Source organism: Erpetoichthys calabaricus, chromosome 11 (assembly GCF_900747795.2).
Source record: "Erpetoichthys calabaricus chromosome 11, fErpCal1.3, whole genome shotgun sequence".
Lineage (NCBI taxonomy): Eukaryota > Metazoa > Chordata > Cladistia > Polypteriformes > Polypteridae > Erpetoichthys > Erpetoichthys calabaricus.
The window spans coordinates 134,999,440-135,018,943 of NC_041404.2; the positions used below are offsets into that span (position 1 = coordinate 134,999,440).

The 19,504-nt window shown below is 53.0% G+C and overlaps 2 protein-coding genes across 3 annotated transcripts; both read right to left on the minus strand.

Moving 5' to 3' along the window:
- Positions 1-1,251: 1,251 nt before the first annotated feature.
- On the minus strand, positions 1,252-7,416 carry stub1 (STIP1 homology and U-Box containing protein 1). The gene is made up of 8 exons (XM_028813975.2): positions 7,175-7,416; positions 6,166-6,398; positions 4,548-4,746; positions 3,523-3,688; positions 3,366-3,453; positions 3,217-3,273; positions 2,653-2,769; positions 1,252-1,923 (listed from the first exon to the last, which is right to left on the minus strand). Exons 2-8 carry the CDS (start codon positions 6,277-6,279, stop codon positions 1,798-1,800), a joined length of 867 nt encoding a protein of 288 aa, XP_028669808.1. The 5' UTR covers positions 6,280-6,398; positions 7,175-7,416; the 3' UTR covers positions 1,252-1,797.
- Positions 7,417-10,860: 3,444 nt separating this feature from the next.
- Positions 10,861-17,014, minus strand: LOC114660946 (RNA-binding protein with serine-rich domain 1). Of its 2 annotated transcripts, none has more exons than XM_051933569.1 (7): positions 16,923-17,012; positions 15,329-15,484; positions 14,976-15,167; positions 14,224-14,326; positions 13,611-13,764; positions 13,082-13,229; positions 10,861-11,136 (listed from the first exon to the last, which is right to left on the minus strand). In XM_051933569.1, coding segments are annotated over exons 1-7 (861 nt in total). In that variant the 5' UTR covers positions 16,925-17,012; the 3' UTR covers positions 10,861-11,030. The 2 variants fall into 2 exon arrangements, with proteins under 2 accessions (XP_051789529.1, XP_028669809.1); XM_028813976.2 differs by having other exon boundaries at positions 10,864-11,136; positions 13,088-13,229; positions 16,923-17,014.
- Positions 17,015-19,504: the final 2,490 nt, after the last annotated feature.

A 19,504-nucleotide genomic window follows, 5' to 3' on the forward strand; every position in this document is an offset into this window, starting at 1 on the left:
AGCCCACCGGACGGTCACTACAGACAATACCAGGCAAGCAGTCAGCGAAGAGGGTCTACAGGGGAGCCAGAACCTGACCCAGACCCTCTAGACATCGGTCCCGTGACAAAGGTCTACAGTGACATTGTGCCACCCTCGAGCTGCCCAGCCCATCACAGGTCGCCTCAAACATCCATCAGTCAGCCCAACTTGGGGTCTTTGGGTAGCTGGGGGGCAGTGGCAGAGATGGCACTGGAGGCTGAGCCCGGGTCAGTGGGGTGGCAAGGCACCACCATGAAGGCAAAGGGGGGGGGGGGGCTTTCTCAAATTGGGGCCGACGGTCCTCTTCTTAAATGGTCGCCATCTTGATAAGCCTGTCGGTGCGGGCATCAGTGAGCGCAGTGATAAGTGCCCCACCGTGCCATGGGCAACCAGGGGCTCTTCACACACGCATGATGCCAATGACCACCTGTATGTGGGTATCACCTGTCAGATTTCCCTATGCCACAGAAGCAATCACTTGTGCCAACTGCTGCCTATTGGGGGACTCTAAAGCCAGCTGTGAAGGGTATCAGATTGTATGTGGGCACGACACTCAGTCCTGCTGCCCGCTTCACGGTGAAGGCCATTCCAGGCACTGCCCTGCTCCCCCACCCTGGCTGGATACCCGGACCCCTGCAAAGCAATCACAAGCCCAGGGGAGGGGGGGTTCCTCTAGTCAAATTTATTGAGATATCATCAGCTTGTCACAGTTACAGTTAGGTTGGCACATGGCTGCCATGATGCTGTGTGCCCATAGAAATGGTCAAGTGCCCCAATGCTCTGGAGCGCTTTGCCAACTGGACGCCAACCCCTTCACTGCATCAGAGTGCCCATGGAGAGGTGGCCTCAGAAAACTATGACGTGCCGCTGAATGACAATGCCAACCGTCTTCCATTCAGGTGAAAAGCCAAAGCTCAAGAGTGCCTGCTAAATGCCAACAAATGCCAGCTGCTGCTAAACTGTGCCAAGGGGGGGGGGGGACAAAAAAGCAAACCAAATCACCACAAAAATGCCAAAGCAAGAATGGGCATCACGGGGAGAAGGGCACCAACATGGGCATAACGTGGCCCAGCCTGCCAGGGCCAAAGCTGTGGTATCCAATCCAAACAGGCCTCGCCCTTCTGTGTGCGACCGATGGCACGTGAAATGAAACAACCGGAAGGTGGCCATGGCAGCACTGTGGTGAAGGCCAGCAGGGGGCACCTGTGCCTCACTCATGAGAGGACCCCCGAAGAGCACACTTGAACCCGGGACCAGCTCGTCTGCACATTAAGGCAAATGGGGGCACTCAGGGGGCAAGGCCTCGGTGCCAGTCTGAACTCAACCACAGGAGCCAAAAGGTGAGAGCCACAACGATAAGCAGCAACTGGCATCAGCTTGAAGAAGTGGGGCAAGTGGGCAGGCCCAGCAAAACAACGCAGGGTGCCAACCTGAACAAGCAGAGCACCCCACCGGCGACACCGTCACATCCTCTGGGCCGCCCACCAAACTCCAGGACGCCAGCACATTCAGTCTGAAGGTCCACAGCTGGCATCACAAAGAGGCGGCAAGCAAAAGTTCCCACAAGTCTCATCTGAAGAGTCCAAGGAAAGGTGGCAGTGGGCGAGGGCAGTGGGGCGCCGTCTGCCAAGTGCATTCTGGGATCGCATGTCCTTTTCTTAAAAACGCAGGCTGGCAGCCGCCAAGAGCAAATGAGTCGGGCCAGGACGGGCACCCACCCACTACTGCGCGCCCACCGCCATCCGTTAAAGTGCAAATCCAGAGGACCACCTGCTCTCAGTAGTCCTCCACCCAGCCGTTCTCCGCTATAAAGGCGTCGATGACCTCCTTCATGGCCAGGTTGGGGATCAGCTGATCCTGGGTCAGCGGGCTGCGGGTCACGGGGTCAAAGTGCCCGACGCGCTGCAACACAAAGACACGGGTAAGCAGACATTCACAGGATCACGCCCAACGGTCACCCCCTTCCTCAGCCCACAAATGTGCCCGATGAGACAAGCAGGCACAGCTACACCGGAATAACACCCAGTTGCGTGACAGGGACCCGTCTGCCTTGGTGCCAGCAGGTGAGTGGGCAGCGATGAAAGGCTTTAGAGTGCAGATGGTGGGCACTAACTGGCTGTGCCACCCTTGCCTGGCAGGAGGTCTGCCTTAATGGACTGTGGGAGGCGAGCGCACATCCTGGCAGATGGCACAGACCGATTGGTAAACAGCTACTGAGCTCGCTGGAGTGACCAGTGAAGTCCTGCCTCAGACCACCAGCCACGGTCAAAGGAGAGGGGCCTTGTGGGAATGTGAAGGTCAGAGGGTCCGCCCGATCGCCCAGACAGTAGCTAACGTGGGCATGGCTGATGGACTTACAGGCCAGTGCTGGAAGTGGCATCCCCCCGCCACTGAGGCTGCGGACCAGCAGGGCCAGTCTGAAGCCTCATCTGAGGGCTCTGCAAAGGGGGCACTGGCACTGCCCGAGGGGTCTGCACTTTGAGTGTTTCTGGTCGTGTTGCCTGTTTGAGTTCTAGATTTGTCGGGCATCTGTAGAAGCCCCGTGTGCCACCCTCTATTATATAGCGCATTGACCATCCGTCTAAACGGGCAGGTCACTTGCTGACACCCCCACATCGGTGGTCCGGTTACCTGCAGGTGCTCCTCTATGTCCTTGCGGTCGTAGGTGATGCCACTCGGTGTGATGCACGGCTCCCTCATCAACTCGAAGCTGATTTTGCCACACAGGTAGTCTGGGATGTCCCTTTTCTGTAAGGGGAGGACAAGGAACAGACTGAAGAAGGAAAAACGGGCAGCAGAATGCCATCTCCACTGAGGGCACAGGTTCAGGGCAGGAGAAGGCCGACTGGCATGAGGAACATGGGCACTGGCCATAGCAGCGGGCACTCTGGGACTCAACAGGTGACATGCAAACCAGAGCAGCCACCCGGGGGGGCCGGTCACAGTCTACATGGCCAGCAACACAAGTGGTCACACAGGCTGCCCCCCGATATGTCCAAGGAGGTGGCACCCAGGCCCATGACCGGGACGTTAATGACGACGTCCTCCGGACCACGAGCACTGCCAACACTGCAACATGGGCATCAAGCATCAGTCTGCTACTTCAGGCCGCTTGATCCCGACACCTTTGGGAATGGCGCAGCCCATGACAGACGCCACTGCTGCCCCCACAAACCCGTCACACGGGGGTCTCACCTTCCGTTTCTCGTCTACTTGAGAGAAGAGCTCATCCATGTCAGAGAGAAATTTATCCTGGAGGGAGACCACAAGGAAAAGGGGCGTCACCAAGAGAGCAGGTGGGCCGCCGTCAAGGGGGTAAAGGAGCCCAAGCATGCCAGACTTACGTGCTTGGCGTCCATCTTTGCCAACTCGTTTCGGATGCGGCTGTCGTCCGAGTTCTCCTCCAGTTTCTCCATGTAATGATGTCGCTCCCTGAAAGAGAAACGCAGGTCAGCGGTGCCCGCGCAAGCGAGACCCCCAGGACGGAGCCCCCCGTCTTACCTCTCCTTCTCGGCGAGGATGAGTTTGGTGAGGTAGGCGTGCAGCTTGTTCTCCTGGTTGATGCGCTTCTCCTCAATGCTGTTCCAGCGCTTCTTCTTGGCGATCCGAAGGGCACTGGGGATGTCGTCACCGAAGTTGAGCCGCTGCTCCTTGGCCAGGGTGTACGCTGGGGACAGGACAGTGACAGGGTGACACCGAGCACTCGGGGAGGGGAGGCAGTCATCCAGTTCAAACACACACACGTAGCGGGACCCCCTGGGACCTACGAAAGGACAACTCGCGCGGACTTTGGGACACCAGAGAGTCACCAGTGCCTTCCTGTGTGCTTTGATTGGGTTTCTCGGGGGTCTCCACTGAAGCCCACTGGAACTGGAAACACCTCACACTATGTGTCACCACTTGGGTGGAGGATTTGTCACGTCGGCCCACCCAGCCTAAGGAACGCTGGGCTGATGCTTTGCCAGACCGCCTGGTACCTGTGCCAATCACTCACACTACACGATGCCCCAAATGACTTCATTCACATAACGATGACAGTCAGAGTCCCCGTCACCTTAGGTCACATAGGGTGACACGAGGCCCACCCAGAGAGAACGACGACGAATGGCTGTGTTTTACGGGGGTCTCCTCCTTTCTCCTGCAAAGGGACAAGCCGGATGGTCAGTTGGTGGGCTAACCAGCGAGGTGACACTCAGAGACCACAATGTCCACCTCAAGGGTGTCTTTAATGACATCTGAACCACACGAGCAAACAGAGACAGGAGCTCAGGGTCCCTGAAGGGTCCATCATAACAGTGAATGTCGCGGTGCCACTGGCACCTCCCAGCAAGCACATGCCAGTCTGACCTCAGGTCAGGGGCATCTGCTTGGCGTGTGCCTGGAGACAGACTGGCAGCACCCATAAGGTACTGCAAGTGCACTGCCTCTTAGCTGAGCCTGCCTGTGTCCCCATGGCCAATGCGGTGGCACAGAGAGGCAGGCCCAGTGCCTGTGGCGAAGCCCGCGGTGGCTGCTCTTCCACTGACCTCTCTGAAGGTTCCCGATTGCCTCGTCGTAGTTCTCCATCTCCAGGTGGCACTGGCCCAAGAAGAAGTGTGCCTTCACCGACTGGCTGTCCAGCTCGAGGGCATGCTTGCAGTCGGCCAGCGCCTTGTCGTACTGCTGCAGCTTCACGTGGCACAGCGCCCGGTTGGTGTAGTACACGGCCACCGAGGGGTTCCTGTTCTAAAGAAAGCCAACAGAAAAGATAGTGTGAAATGTCAGGTGGGGTTCAGTGGGCAGAGTGACTGGCATCAGATGGGTGAGCAGGCCCAGGGGCTCTGCCAGGCGGGCAGAGAGTGCCAACATTGCAGGGCAAAAGTCAGGAAATGGACAAAGACAGCAAATGTTTAGGAATCTCTTTGACCTTCTTGTTGGTTTGTGGCCTTGCAATGGGGGGGGGCATGCGGATTCACATTGGCAGCCGTGAGGCTCACCCTGAAGACCCCTGATTTACAGTAAATGGCTGCCAGGTTCCCATCGTGTGAAACAAAAATCAAACAAAATCCAGCGAGCGGGCTTCAATGGCAGACAATGGTCTCGTTTCACAATCACCTTTTCATGTCCCCAAATGCTGTGGATGGCATGACTGGCCCCCTGGCACTGCTGGTCTCATGCCCAATACGCCGAGAAATACTTAAAAGAAAGCTCAAAAGTATTACAACAAAAGAGAAACATGTCTGTGCCACTCAGACGTTGGCAGAAAAACAAATGCACTCGAAAGAGAGGTGAGCAGGAGCCCTGGCACCCCTCACGGGCGAAGCTTCCCCTTTCCAGTGGCAAATCTCCGCTCCTGCCAAGAGATCTCCATGGACTGAGCTCAGGTCTTCCTTTGGTGAGCGACTGTGTCCTGCCAGAGGACCCCCGCCCAGCTGGCACACCTTGAACCCCATCACAGAGGCCCCTCCACAGCACACACTCCCGTTTCGTGCCCATCTTTGAGCAGTGCAGCCCTCCTCTGTTTGGCGCCATTGCCACCACCACTCCCGATGGCCTCGAGCCCCTTGGACGTTGTACCAGGTCACCATGGAGGGCGTCTTGGATTCGTTTTTTCTCCTCCCACCACCACCACGTCCTGGAGGTCTCGACAGTTCCAAGCCCTGTTGGTCTCTGCAGGTGGTCCTGTCACGTTTGAGGATGAATCGTGTCTCTGTGGGGGTCTCGGGCAGCTCTCTGGTGGGCGCCATTGTGAACAGGAAGTGAATGGAAACCGCCACTCATTGGTTCCTCAAGTCACATGAGCTCAACGTCTTCAGCCTGATCTCTGCTGCTCCTCGTATTTCGTTTTTTTCTTTGCTATGCCAACATCAGCGTGGCACAGACGTCTTTTTCTTTTTGTTCGGGTCTTTGGATGATTTCTTCCCAAGATCTCAGACGTCAATCATGCTGACCACAGCCGCGAAGCGCCTTGCCCTGCACAGAGGAGGGCAGCAGTGTGCCCGTCACCCACCTCTTCATGCCACTTCTCAGGGATCTCCCTGCCAGGGCCGGGCCGGTGGGCTCTCAAGCTCAAATCCACCTGTTTAAAAACTGACCTGATCAAACACTTCAGATAACCCGACGCCCGGCAGGGACTGGCACTACCCCACCCCTCCTGATACTCACAATGGCTTTGCCATAGCAGGCGGCAGCTTCCTGGTACTTGCGGTTCAGAAAGAGTCGGTTTCCCTGCTCCTTGAGCTCCTGGGCGGAGGCGCTTTTCTCGGGGCTGCTTGCCATCTTCTCCGCCACCCCAGCAGCACCCGCTCCACTCTGCTTCCCAATCCTGCTCCCCGTGCTTTCGGCTGGCCGCCCTGAAAAGTCCTCGGGTTGGTACGGGCGTGATGTGCCACGGACACCTGTGAGGGGACAAAAAGTAGAGCAGGGGGTCACAGTGTGCAGACAAAAGCTCAGGTGGGCACAGAGTCACCAGGCCTGCAATGTCACTGACGGTCACCAGCTGGCCTTTAAATGGGACAACGGCAGAGACAAACAGGTCGAAGGGGACCACTCCTGGAGGCCAGCAGTGCCCACTCCACGACCACCCACGCGACCCCTGAGCACAGCGGGCACGTTAGGACTCAGAGGACGATGCGCTTCGGTATCTCCGGAAGCCCCTGGTCATCACCCAGCAAAGTGCCACCAACGCATGGGGAGGCCTGCGAGCGCCTGGCAAAGGGGTACGGTCCCGTTAAAAAAAGGGACCATCTACGTGCATCTGATGGTGGAGGTAAAACAAAAGTGCCGGACATGGCACAGCTGGCACACATATAGCGCCTTCTCACTGCCACTGCCATCACCGTCACAAGCACCGCGAAGCTCCGAGGTGCCTTCGCCGCTCACAACAACCTGACTTCGGCATCACGAAGACTTCGAGCCCTAAGGAAGGCCGTGACCACCGCCCGCACTACGAAGGCAGTGACCGGAGCCCGACGGCGAACACAGCAGCCAGAAACTTGGAGCTGCAGCACAAGTGGCCTGCGACGGCGTCCTCTTCAGACCTCCCCATCCACTGAGCGCCTCTCCGGCCCCGCCGAGGCTGCGTTCTGACTACAAGTCGTTAAAACAACAAAGAAGATGAAGAAGAAGAAGACCCTCCCCGCCGCCACCAAACCTTCGGCTTCTGTTTACGTACCTCAGAAGGCCGCCCCGTGGGCCGATGTTGCGTCTTCGAAGAGTTGGGGACTTCGACTGCTCGTGCAATCCCGACGAGTCGCTGCTCTCCAGCGGGCCAACGCGAGCTGTGGACGCCGTGGATTACTGGCCTTGTCCTGCTGGTTCGGCCCACCGCGAGTCTTTTGCGTTCAGACGCCGATCCGCTCCGGATTGCTGTGGCGAGAGCGACTGACGAACGGAAAGGAGGACTGCGGCGCTGTGAGGGTCTGCCTCCTGGTGGACGGGAGGGAGATTGTTTTCTCTGGCTGTCCAAATATTTGAATATCGCCGCCCGTTCCAGGGAGGGACACAACCCAACTATGGCCTCGCCACACCTACTGTTTTACTGCGGGGGCGGCGCTAACCATAAGACGAAGCCTGATTGGCTGCCGTGCGCCATATTGGAGCGGTCAGAGGCCGTGTGCGGACGAAGGAGTACCGACTTCTAGGCTCTGATGCCGGGCAGACACTTTGTGTTTGTAAGCCCAATTCACAGTCCACAAAAAAATTCAGTGCGGTATGAGGGGCTGCGATGCCCGATTACATCTCATGACTGGGCTGTCAGACTTGTAGCATCGGCAGCGTCACGAGCCGACAAGATGTCCTGATGTCGCTGTCAAATCTCCTTGAGCGTCGATCGCAGTTTTGTGTACTTTGGGTGTTGTCTTTGTGCGGTTAGTTTTCAGTTTTTATTTTAAAATCCATACAACAGGACGCATACGACAAAATGACCACTGACAAAAGCATCACACGTGGACCCCACGGTCAATGACGCAGAGAAAATGTCCAGATGGTTATTTAATTTAGGCATCGAATTTACGGTTACTTGGCCTGCAGCTGTCGGGTTTTCTAGTTCCGTTAGCAGGACTGATGTCGACACAAAGCCACGCAAGGAGCAGGACACCTCGAAAGAGCAGACCACCTCGACAGAGCGCCTGCTGCCCTTACTCGCATCTTTTTACATTTTTATTTTACTGGTGAACTTCCACACAAGCTGGAGAAGGCGGATGGCAATATATGAAGAGTAGACCCACACAGTGCCCGGTATACAAATAAGAAAATCTGAACAGGGATGCCAAGACAGGTGAGACGTTCATCTCTTTCAGGTGCCAGTCAACACCCTGGCAGCCGCATTCAGAACCAACCAGACGCGAGACAAAGACGATCGAGAAACAGCAGCATAAAGAGAACGGAGGTAATCTGGGCCTAAGGAGACGAAAGCAGGAAGAAGCTTTCACAATATGACAAGGTGGCACAGTGGGTAGCGCTGCTGCCTCCCAGTAAGACCTCGTGCTGCGTGGGTTTCCTCCCATAATCCAAAGACAGGCAGGTTAGGTGCAATTGTCCCTAGTGTGTGCCCTGTGTTAGCTGGGATTGGCTGCAGTAGACCCCCGTGACCCTGTTAGGATAGAGCGGGTTGGACTGACAATATGACAATAAGGCCCACGTTAAGGCCCCAAGCTGAAAAAGAAAAACCGTACTTAGTCAATGAAAACAGAGATGTCCTGAAATCTTCATCAGCAGCAACATGAAGATGAAGATTAGGAGCTGCAGCCCACCAGGGGGCCGAGTTTGACACCCCCCACACAAGGTGCCAGGAAGAGCAGCTGGATACTGTGGACCCCCATTTTCATAGCTACAGGCGTAGCCCAAAGTCTGGAGAAGGACCCACTAAGTCTGCTGCACTGCAGTAGAATGACCAGCAGGTCAGATGTTTCAAAGGCTTTGCTGGACAATCACGTGAAGGTTACGCACAGAGTCCACGTTTGCAGTGTTGGCCCCTGTTTATGTTTCACGACCCCTGCAATTGGCCCTGGCAGGCTGTCTATGGCAGCTGCCCATTCTTGCAGGATCAGAATTTGGGGTTTTTTGTTTGACCACAAGTTCTCAATGGGGTTAAAGGTCTGTGGAGGTTCCTGGCCATGGACCCCAAAGTTTGACGTTTGTCCCCCCCCCCCCCCGAGCCACTTAGTTGTCACTTTGGCCTTACAGCCCGGTGCTCTGTCATGTTGGTCACCAAACTGTCCTTGGATGGTTGGCAGAAGTTGCTCTCAGTTGATCTTTTGGTGCCATTCTTTATTCATGTTCAGGATCCGGGTAGGGGGACTGGGGGGTATGGGCCCCACCAGGGCAGAGCTGGCTCAGGAATGGCAGCAGGCAGGTGGGGGTGAGCTGAAGACTTTTGGGGGATGGCCTGGTGGGGGTCAAGGACAGACTGATAGTCTGGGGTTGGACTGCGGAGGTCAAGTCACTTTCTCTGATGAATCCCCTTTCCAAATGTCCAGAGAAGAGGTGAGTGGCACTACCATCAGTCCTGTGCCAGGCCAACAGTAAAGGCAGTGGGGGGCTCACTCACAGTGTGGCCTAAGAACACAGCAGCCCTGAATAAAGAATGGCACCAAAACATCAACTTGTGTCAACCATCCAAGAACAGTTTGGTGACCAACAGGACGGAGCAGTGGGCCAGAAGGCCAAAGTGACAACGAAGTGGCTTGGGGAGCAAAATGTCGACATTTGGGGTCCATGGCCAGAAAACTCTCCAGACCTTCAATGCCATTGAGAAGGCGGGGGGACAAACACAAACCCACCAATTGTGACAAACTCCAAGCATCGACTGCAAGAATGGGCAGCGGCCATCAGTCAGGATTGGGCCCATAAGTTGATTGCCCGGGTGAATTGCAGGGGTCTCGATACATAGTGGGTCATGCCAACGCTGTGCATGAACTTCACATGATTGTCCTTCAAAGACTCAAACGTCTGACCTGCTCGTTATTCTACTTCAGAGCACCCAAGAAACGAACGTCTGACACCACAGCAGCAGACCACCACGGGGGTCCTTCTCTAAACTCTGGCACACCACTGTCACAGTGCAGGTGTCATTTCAGGGTACCCGCCTCCCCTGCCCATGCGCTGGCTCATCATTGAGCTCTTGAATGGCAGATTCTTCTGTTGTGGAGCAAACTAAACACGAGACCACCACAAATGGTGCTGCCCCCCCCCATGATGAAGTCTCCCTGAAGGGTTTGTCAGAGTGACCAGGCAGCCTCACAGCGGGTCACCTTTGCTGTCACCTCTGCGGTTGTCTTGCGGTTTTGGAGAATTAAAAATTCCTTTTCATAAAGGTGAGGACACGAGAGCTCCTGCTGGCCAATCACAAGTCACATCTCCTCCTGTCACCAAAGATGGCATGAAGACACGGAGCGAGGCGGCACACTCCGCTCTCCAACTGGCCAACGGTCTTTACATCGCTGTCAGCGCACCCCACACACCACGTGAATTCTCAGCTCCTGGGCAGGCTGCTAGCGCCAGTTTAAGGACTAAGGTGGCCATAAGACGAGCCTGGTAGAGAACTTTAATGAAACAAGTCATTTACAAGAAACCTGCAAAACAAACCGACATGAGAGATGAGCTCTCAAAAGTCACAGCACAAAATGAGCAAAGCATCAACGGGCCGCCTGGCATCTCCTCGCGCGCCCATCAAGAGGCTCACATGATTGGAGGCACGATGAAGAACGGGAGCCTTCCTCATAAAAGTGTGTACAAAAATATAAATAAAATACAACACAAGGCAACAGGAGTACAGCACAAGGGTAAGGTGGCCTCTAACATGGAAACAATTTTAGAAATGAACACCGCTGCCCCCCCCCCCCCCCCCCCCACCCCCCCCCACCCCACCCCCCAAAGTCTGAGCACCGGAGAGCACTGTCAATATTCTGCTCCAAGGGATGCTGCTGCTCATCTTGAAAGGCGCAGGTGAACACGGCTCCACGCTCCACACCCGCTCACTTCTGTCCCAAACTAAAAACTAAGGAACCCCCACTGGAGGACGGGCCGCTCTAGCGGGACGAGTTGGAACTGGAACGGCTGCGGTGGCGACGGCGGCCAGGTGACCGAGAACGAGAGCGTCGACGTACCGGAGACCTTCGCCGTGGGGAGCGGGACCTGGAAAAGGACAAGAGAGGAGCCGCTTAAAGCAACGTCAACTTCAACTACCACCTCCATAAACAGACTTCATTATTACAAAAGTTTCAGAACAACACCATCGTCCCATAATGCTCAGGGGGTGTAACGGGGCCCTAGGGCTCTCAGATCAGGACCAAAACAGACAGGCTGACAGATGGCAGCGAGGGCGCGCTTCACCTGCCGCCGACTTGCTTGGGCTGTTGTTTCCAGGCAGGATGTTCCAAATTTGGATTAGTTAGCTGGCATCGTCACTGGCGGGCAGACAGACAGGCTGCTGTTTCTGTAAGGCATTATGGTGGCCGTTTTTTTCTACTCCACTCTTCCAACTGTACTAACTGAAGGGTGGCACAGGACCATTTTTGACATAAGCCCCCCCCTGCAGCCTACAAGGACCACCCGACTCCTGACCTCATCTTCACTTGAACCTCTGGTGCCCAACTTGCTGGAACTTTTAAACAAAAGACGCACCAAGCAAACCACAGCTGGCTGCCACTTTCAATACTGACGATGAATAAAATGACATGTCAGGGTTTTCCTTTTTAAGCTCGTTAACTGCTGTTGCCAGCCTTACTCACACCAGCAATGCCCACTTTAGCTGCCTGTGCAAATGTCCATTCTGTGGAAAGCCTGCCATGTCAGATTGGGCATCAGGAGCCTGCCAAGTCCTTGTTGTGTAACTGGGAGTGACTGACAGCCTTAATGTGTCCTAACCAGAAGGAGCTGTTGGTGCTTGAGTGTCAGTCCACAAACACCAGCAACAAATCTGAGACCCTCAGTGTCACACATCTTCAAAACTGGCCAATACCAGGTGAACGTCACGTCATCTTCTCTCCTGTCTCTCCTCCATGGGCCTACCTGTCAAACTGCAAGCTCTGCACCAAGTGGGTCCGCTGGTGCCAATCTCAAATGTACAACAGCTAACAGTTTGACGACATGTGTTCTTACGTCAGACTGCCAGTCTAACGAAAGGCTCAAGCTGTGTGACGTAGAGAGCAGCACCCGGCCCACTCATGAGGGCACCTCTGTCTCGTACACTCCTGCCCGCTCTCCATATTAATACAGATGAGTGAGGAGCATCAGAGAGAATGAAGCGGTGCAGTCGAGTATCAGGGACTGGCTGTTTAGCAGCCAACACCACAAGGTGGAAGGACTTGAGCAAATGGAGATAAAAACAAGATATAAAGGGGACACTCGTCACGCAAGCCATGTGCGTCACTTTGAAATGCGTCCTTACAAAGGGGCACGAGGTAACCAAGAAACATCGAGCAGAGCAGCAAATCTCCACTTGAGGGTTTTGTACGTAAGAGGAACAGACAAAGTGCGCCACTCTGAACGGCGCAATTAAAGCTGCTCACAAGGTTCCTGCCCTGCCAGCTCGACTGTCAGCAATGGGCACATTCAATCTTATCAGACAATACGGACTTTACTATTGTAGAGAAAAGCCAAGCAAAATGACCCCTTTAACTGGCTAACTAAAAAGATTCCAATATGCAGACTTTCATGGCGACTCAGGCCCCTTCTTCAGGTGAGATGTGATCAGGGGGCTGAGTCGCCTCGAAAGTCTGCATATTGGAATCTTTTTAGTTAGCCAGTTAAAGGGGTCATTTTGCTTGGCTTTTCTCTACACTCATAATGACTAACATGGTACAACACCCTAATACTACTGACTTTACTATTGTGATCCACTTAGAATAATAACTCAGAGTGACATTTCTATGTCACAATTGTAATTCAGGGACGAGAGTGCAGTGCTGAGAGTGCGGAGGTCTGCACTTGGAGGGTTTGGCTTGCCTGTCGTGTTCATTCTGCCTACAAATAACTGACTGATGGGAGGTGGTGAACGCTGCATTGTTCACATTTACATTATCATCCACTTCTACAAATATATATATTAAAAAAAAAAAAAAGGTCAGAAATAACAAACACCAACCTCCTTCTCATGCGAGGCGGAGTACGGCGCCACATAAGCGGTGGAGGTGGCATTCTGCGGGGTGGAGTCATTCTGCGTGGAGCCGGCCAAGGCCTTGGTGCCAATACTGCTGTTGCTGTGATCTCCTGACCGTCAATCTGACCTGGAAATGTAAGAAAAATCAGTCGAGTCTGCTTTAGTTTTCTGAAAACCATCATAAAAGTCGGATCGAGAGACGTCCGCGTCTTTAATAGAGGTGCGGACACTTTACAAATGTTCAGCATGCGTCAGTCGATAAGAGACTAAACATGTCAGACCAATTCAACTCCACTACCTTCAAGTTGTGCTCATTAGCTTATTAAGTTACAGTGCTGCTTATTTAAAGTAGACTCCTCCAAACTTGGAAAATTTAAGGAGAATGCAATGTTTTACTAAAGGAGGCGAATAAAAAAAAAAGGATAGGATTGGAGTTGGGCAAAAACTCATCACCAGGTGTTGACCCGCTAGCCATAATCAGCCTCGCTCCTCTAGACGCCAGTCCTACCTCCATCCATGTGCTTCAGCGCCTTCTCGGCCTCGTCTGCGTTTTCAAACTCGACGTAAGCGTAGCCTTTTGGCAGGTGTGGGTGAAGTCTGTCCACTGGCATGTCAATCATCTTGATCTTTCCATACGTAGCAAAGATTTCCATAATGTGATCCTGGAATCGCATGAAGAGGAGTGTGGCATCTCAGTTCAATATTTTAAAAACTCGACACTCAAATATCAATTACTTCTCTTAAGAAATAAAAATGGCTGGTCATTTAAATACAATCCCACAGAGAGCTTATATATCAAGAACACAATCAAATATCCAGATGTGGAAAAGGAAACACGCGACAGCGGCGGTGGGCAGCAGGTTACAATAACTCCAGACAGTAACAGTTAAACTCATAAAGAGACCTTTCTAAACATGAGAATTAACAAGCAAGTCTTTATCTACAATGGGCACCACAAGCCATCATCATCTGCTGGAATATGTGAATTTCCCCTTGGGATTAATAAAGTATCTATCTATACATTTCACAGCAACAGCTCAAACCATAAAAGTGTGACAATGACATCCAAAAATGTGCCGCATTTCAATGAAGGAGGACTCAAAATGGCCTGCAATGCCTACCTTGGTGACATTCCTTGTAAGTCTGCCAATGTGAACTTTTGTGGGCTTGGGGCTCGGACTCCGTCTCTTCCTTTCCTTGTCATCTCTTTTCAAAGATTTTGACCTGCAAAATGATTCAAAGTTCACATATAATTATCCCTTAAAAACATTTAACTCTGGGCAAAGCTGGGACAATTGCAAAAAGAGAAGTTTAATGGAGTTTTCTGACGATTTCCCAGTTGTCTCTAGTTCAATTAATTTAAAATAAAAAAAAAAGCAACAAGGGCCCGATAAATAAATGTTCAATGTGGCAACAGCAGTGCCAGCCTTCAACACGACAAGCACACCGCCTCTCCTTACATAACTTACAGTGCACACTACGTAAGCTGAATGTTGTCACACAAAGGGCACAGGCCCATCATTTGACTTGGGACTCCCCAAAGTGATCGACTCTCCCACCACCCTGGTCTGCTAAACGCAGGGTAAGTCGATTGACCGACAGACCTGAAAACCAAGAGTGCAGCTACAGGAGATCCCAGCTGCTCCTTCCATAAGCTGCACTCGATTCAAAACATGTTACATGCACATTTCACACAAAAGTAAGTGTTTCTATGAGCAATGAACAGGTGACCACACAGTGTGGTGGCGAGTCGCACTTCAGGGACCTTCAAATATCGACCTGATGCTATTTGGGACAACAGAATGGGCGAGGGGCTTGTCAGGCCTGCTCTTCTCACTACTGCTCGGATGTTTGTTTTATTAAGAATGCATACTTGGAGCGGGAGCGACGGCGGTTATCATGGCGTCGGCGACTGGGACTTGGTGATCCTGAGGAGCTGCTGCTAGAGGAACTCCGAGAACTGCTGGAGGAGCCAGAGCGGCTCGATGCGGACGAGGAGCTGGAACCACTGGAAGACCCCGAGCTGGAACTTGATCCAGAACTAGAACTGGAACTGGATCGTGATCTGCAGGAAATAAAGCATGGAAGAATTACTCACTTCTGGTCAACATATTCAAACACACACGGACTTACTAAATGGCTGGACAAAACTCTGAAAACACGACAGCTTGACAATGGGGGGCCTCTGCAGACATCCCATTAGGTCAAGCAGGACGGACGGCACACCTGCTGCTGCTGCTCCCAGACGATGCGCTTCGTCGCTTGCGGGCCTTCTCTCTGCCGCGGTCCTTCTCAGCACCTTCTTTTACTGCAGCTTTGTCCTTCCCTCTCTCTTTGCCTTTATCTTCAGTGCGGTCCTTTCTTTTGGTAGGTGAAGGAGCCCTGAAGTGATGTAAACAAACAATTTTCAAAATATTCAACCCAGACATTCAACTTATTAACAAGACTTGAGCACTGACAAAAAACATATTCAACCGTGAACACACGTCTGCAGGAAGGAAAGTTCTCTTACACGTCTAATGTGTTCCTATGGTTTTCCTAACCAAGTACAGAAGAAACAGACTTGATGGATATGGTCTGCCCAAGGGACGCCAACATCTGGAAGGTCAGTGCCCTTTAGTAAGCACACCAGCCGATTAGCAAGTCCGCAGCTACCCACACAGACTCCAGGGCACACGCCAACCCAGCAGAGCCACTGGGTGGGCATATGGATGAGCCTCTCGTTGTACCGCTCCACTAGTACATTACGGCACAGATAAGCAAACCCGTTAATAAAGAACTGAGCAGTTCAAGTCATCTGACAACAAGCCTACACCAGAGGCCGGTAAGCGCTGTAATCCGCTCCTCTCACAATTTTAACTTCCTCAGGGTCTTCACGTCCAGCCCTTACAGCTTTCTTGTTCATGGAGGACCCAACAGTTTTACTTGGTACTCGCATTCCCGGCACAAACTTCTAGGTGACAAATGCAGACCTCAGAATGCGACTTCATACCGCACAGTGTGGCGTACTGGTTCAGGCTTTGGCCTTCACACCACAAGGCTCGGAGTTCAAATCCCACTACTGACCCCTGCCTGCGCCCAATGGGACAAACGGACAATCGTATCGCTCACATTCTGTGTAAGTCGCCTGCCACATAAGCCCATACGAACCTAAAGTTTTGACTCTGAATACGCAGTTTAAACTTCTGAATTTCGACAGGTGAAGCCCTGCAGAAACGTAAACAAGCAATGCAGCCTCTTCATCCTAAGAAAGAAACGCGCGATCGTGGAGGAGACGCAGTCGTCACAATAATGTCACGCCCATCCCCTCAAACAAACTTCACAAACGACCCAAAATGTAACCCGCCGAGGAGCAAAGTGCTCCGGAAAAAAGAGCCAAACAAACATACGGACAGACAGGCGGACGGAAGGAAGGACGAACGAACGAGCGCTAAGGTCGGCTAAACCTGTGTATGAAGTTTGGAACACAACACGTAAAGCGCTTCCTAGAACTCAGGCAAAACCGTCCGAAAGCGGCAAAATAATCGCACGTTTGAGACAACTACAGCAGACTGAATTCGCTTCGTGGGGAGCCAAGTTCTCAGACTACTCGGCCGGAGGGCGCCCGAGACCCGCGCAGCCCTGCACCGCCATTGTTGTTTTCATTCAACGGAAGCTACGGAGACGAAGCCCACAGCGAAACGCTGTAAAAGTCGTCAAATTCCACACCCCACACAACCCAGGCGCCCAACTTTTGCTATAAAATCTTCCTAATGCCGTTTTCACCGGAGAACAAACGCGGATGGCAACAGATTAACATCAAGAGTCCAAGAAAACTCACATCTTCGTCAAACGGCTCGTTCTCGGGCGCCAAATGATGACGCAGGGCAAGCCGGGACCGCGGGAGACGGCGGATAAAGTAAGAGTTGCGAGAGTTTCCAATATCGCCACCTAACGGCAACTCCGGGAAGGTACAAGCGATTTTTGACTTCTTCCAGCTTGAAGTCTTAAAAAAAGTTAAAACCAAATCAACTTTACGCCGCGAGGGTCATATAACAGTCTTAAAATTCACGTGTTTAAATCCAAGTCACTTTAATCTTATTTAGTTCATTTTTATTTATAAGCAATGCAAATTGTACAAAAATGGCAGGGTCATTATTGTCTTCTTGTGCACAGAGTACGTTGCTAATGAACACGCGACCCGTCGCCACTGGCATAAAATAAGAAAAAAAGGGCAAGCATAATCAGAGCAATAGAATGCATCATATTTAAACAGTACATACACCCCACCACATACACATTTACTGTAATGGATGGACAGGTATCTTGCCAGGGTTGCATGGTACCCCCTTGCCTAACTGTGTGGGAACTGCCCCCTGCATGATGGCCCCTTGCCTAACTGGGTGGGCACTGCCCCCTGCACAGACGTTTCTTAGGTGGCAGTGCTGCTCTGGCATGGCACCCTGTTCTGTTCCTCAGGTGCCACCAGAGGGCACTGCCAGGAGAGGACCCCCTTACTCTTTGGCAGTTTCACCTGACCTGGACGTGCTTCCTGCATGTCGTGTTCTTCCTGGTTCCAGAAGCACTTTCAGGTGTGGCACTCCACTCCACTCGGCTCGGGGGAGTCGCCATGCTGGTCTGGGAAGACTGGAGGAGGTGAAGAGAAACGGACGAGTGAAGAAAGAGGACTAGAGGGACACTGTGGTTGTGTGACGTCCGTGGAGGAGCCTGCTGGCAGGTATTTCCTTCAATAAAATCTTCATTTGAACCCGGGACTGTAGTTAGAGCAATTGTGCTCAATGATGCCCCCTAGTGGCCACAATACATACATACATACATAAATATGCACAGGAATACATGGTGGGCGTATGTCCAAACTCCATCTGGGCAGGCCAGCCTCTGCCAAGGAAAGCCACAATGGGCATCAAGAGAAGGAAGAAAAAAGCAGTCAGGCAAAATAAAAAGAAGGTGTGCCATCAAAAACAACAACAAGAGAGGGATAGGAGACCACCGGAGTGGCAGCGCCGTCCTCAGTGGAGACCCATAAGCAGAGCATGTGCATCTTGGGGGGACGCGGGGAGAACATGCAAACTGTGTGCAGACAGTGAGGGGGCTAAAGTGCCATCCATTGAGGAGAGAAGTGGAAGTGCCAAGTCCATTTGAAAGGAGCGGGGCATCCCAGCCCGGGTTGGCTCCATCACCATGAAGTGCTAAAGAACGGAGGAGTGGACTGAAGTGGGGCAGACAGTAGGCATCGGGACCCTGGTACTTGGCACTCCGTGCAGGTTCTCCTGAGTGTAGCTTGTCCACAGAAGGCTGAGCTGAGGGAGGAGCGTTGTCCTGCTGTCCCCGGGCAGACTCTCTCTCTCTGTCCCTGTAGCCCCTTAACATTTCAGAGCAGACCCTAACCCTTAAGTGCCCGCTCCTCTGTGTGCCAATGAGGCCACATGCCCGTCTCTGTGGCACATTGAGCCAGTGCAAAATTAAACGTCAAGGATCGAGAGCCCACAAGTCAAACCCAAGTCCTCTCAGGCAGAGGTCAGCTGCTGCCATCTGATGATGGGTTTGGGGGTCTGAGGATGCAAAGCAAATCCCCCTTCATGCCAACGGCCATGCGTCTGCTAAACGAGGTTTGCCTCAATGGACATCCACAGGCTTTGGTGGGCACAGCTGTCTGACTGTCATGGAGGCCGCAATTTGGACCTCTGACAATGTGGAGGGAGCGACAGCGAGCAGAAGGGACAGAGTGGGCCAGACGACGGTCCATCGAGAACGGCAACAAGACCACTCACACCGAGCGCAGGGACAGATGAGGGGCCTCTTGGGCATATCCTGTCAAGGGGGCACCCCAAGGACTGGTGCTGGGTCCTCTACTCTTCTGGCTGTATGCCACCTCGCTGGGCTCCATCTTCCAATCCCATGTCTTCTCTTATCAGTGCCATGCTGATGATGCCCAGCTGTACCCAATGGTGCCAGCTAGAGCCTTGGCATGTCTTACTGGCATCTCAACCTGGATGAAGGACCCCCACCTATAGTCCCAATATATGGGAGTTTGTGTGACCTGAAAGTACTTCCACCGGGCAAACGTCCTGGCACCGGACGTACCCCAAGAAGGGAGCGCACTCCGTTATCCAGAGCTGGGAGGACGTTGAGCGACACTCGACTGGAGGAGGGCAGTGCGGTGGTGAGAGAAAGAGAAAGAGAGAAAAAGAGGAAGAGGAAGACAGTGAGAGAGAGTGAGAGAGAGAAAGAGTGTCTGCGCTTGTGTTACGTCTGGAGGACTCTGATAAATTAAACTTCCATTATTTGTTTTTGGGGGTCTGGGGAATCGCGGTGGCACCTGAACGAGCACAGGGTCAGAACTTGAAATCCACAGGCACAGGTGAGGTGACATTAGGACAGGGTTAGGTGAACGGAGGTGTG

Excerpts from the sequence above, each read along its gene's own strand:
- stub1 (XM_028813975.2), bottom strand. The coding sequence starts at position 6,279 with ATGGCAAGCAGCCCCGAGAAAAGCGCCTCCGCCCAGGAGCTCAAGGAG. Across the intron at positions 3,689-4,547 it reads AATCGGGAACCTTCAGAGAG|CGTACACCCTGGCCAAGGAG; the intron begins GTCAGTGGAAGA and ends TCCTGTCCCCAG. Across the intron at positions 1,924-2,652 it reads ACATAGAGGAGCACCTGCAG|CGCGTCGGGCACTTTGACCC; the intron begins GTAACCGGACCA and ends TTTGTGTTGCAG.
- LOC114660946 (XM_051933569.1), bottom strand. Across the intron at positions 14,327-14,975 it reads CGCCGTCGCTCCCGCTCCAA|GTCAAAATCTTTGAAAAGAG; the intron begins GTATGCATTCTT and ends ATCATTTTGCAG. Across the intron at positions 11,137-13,081 it reads CGCATGAGAAGGAGGTTGGT|GTCCCGCTCCCCACGGCGAA; the intron begins GTTTGTTATTTC and ends GTCCTTTTCCAG.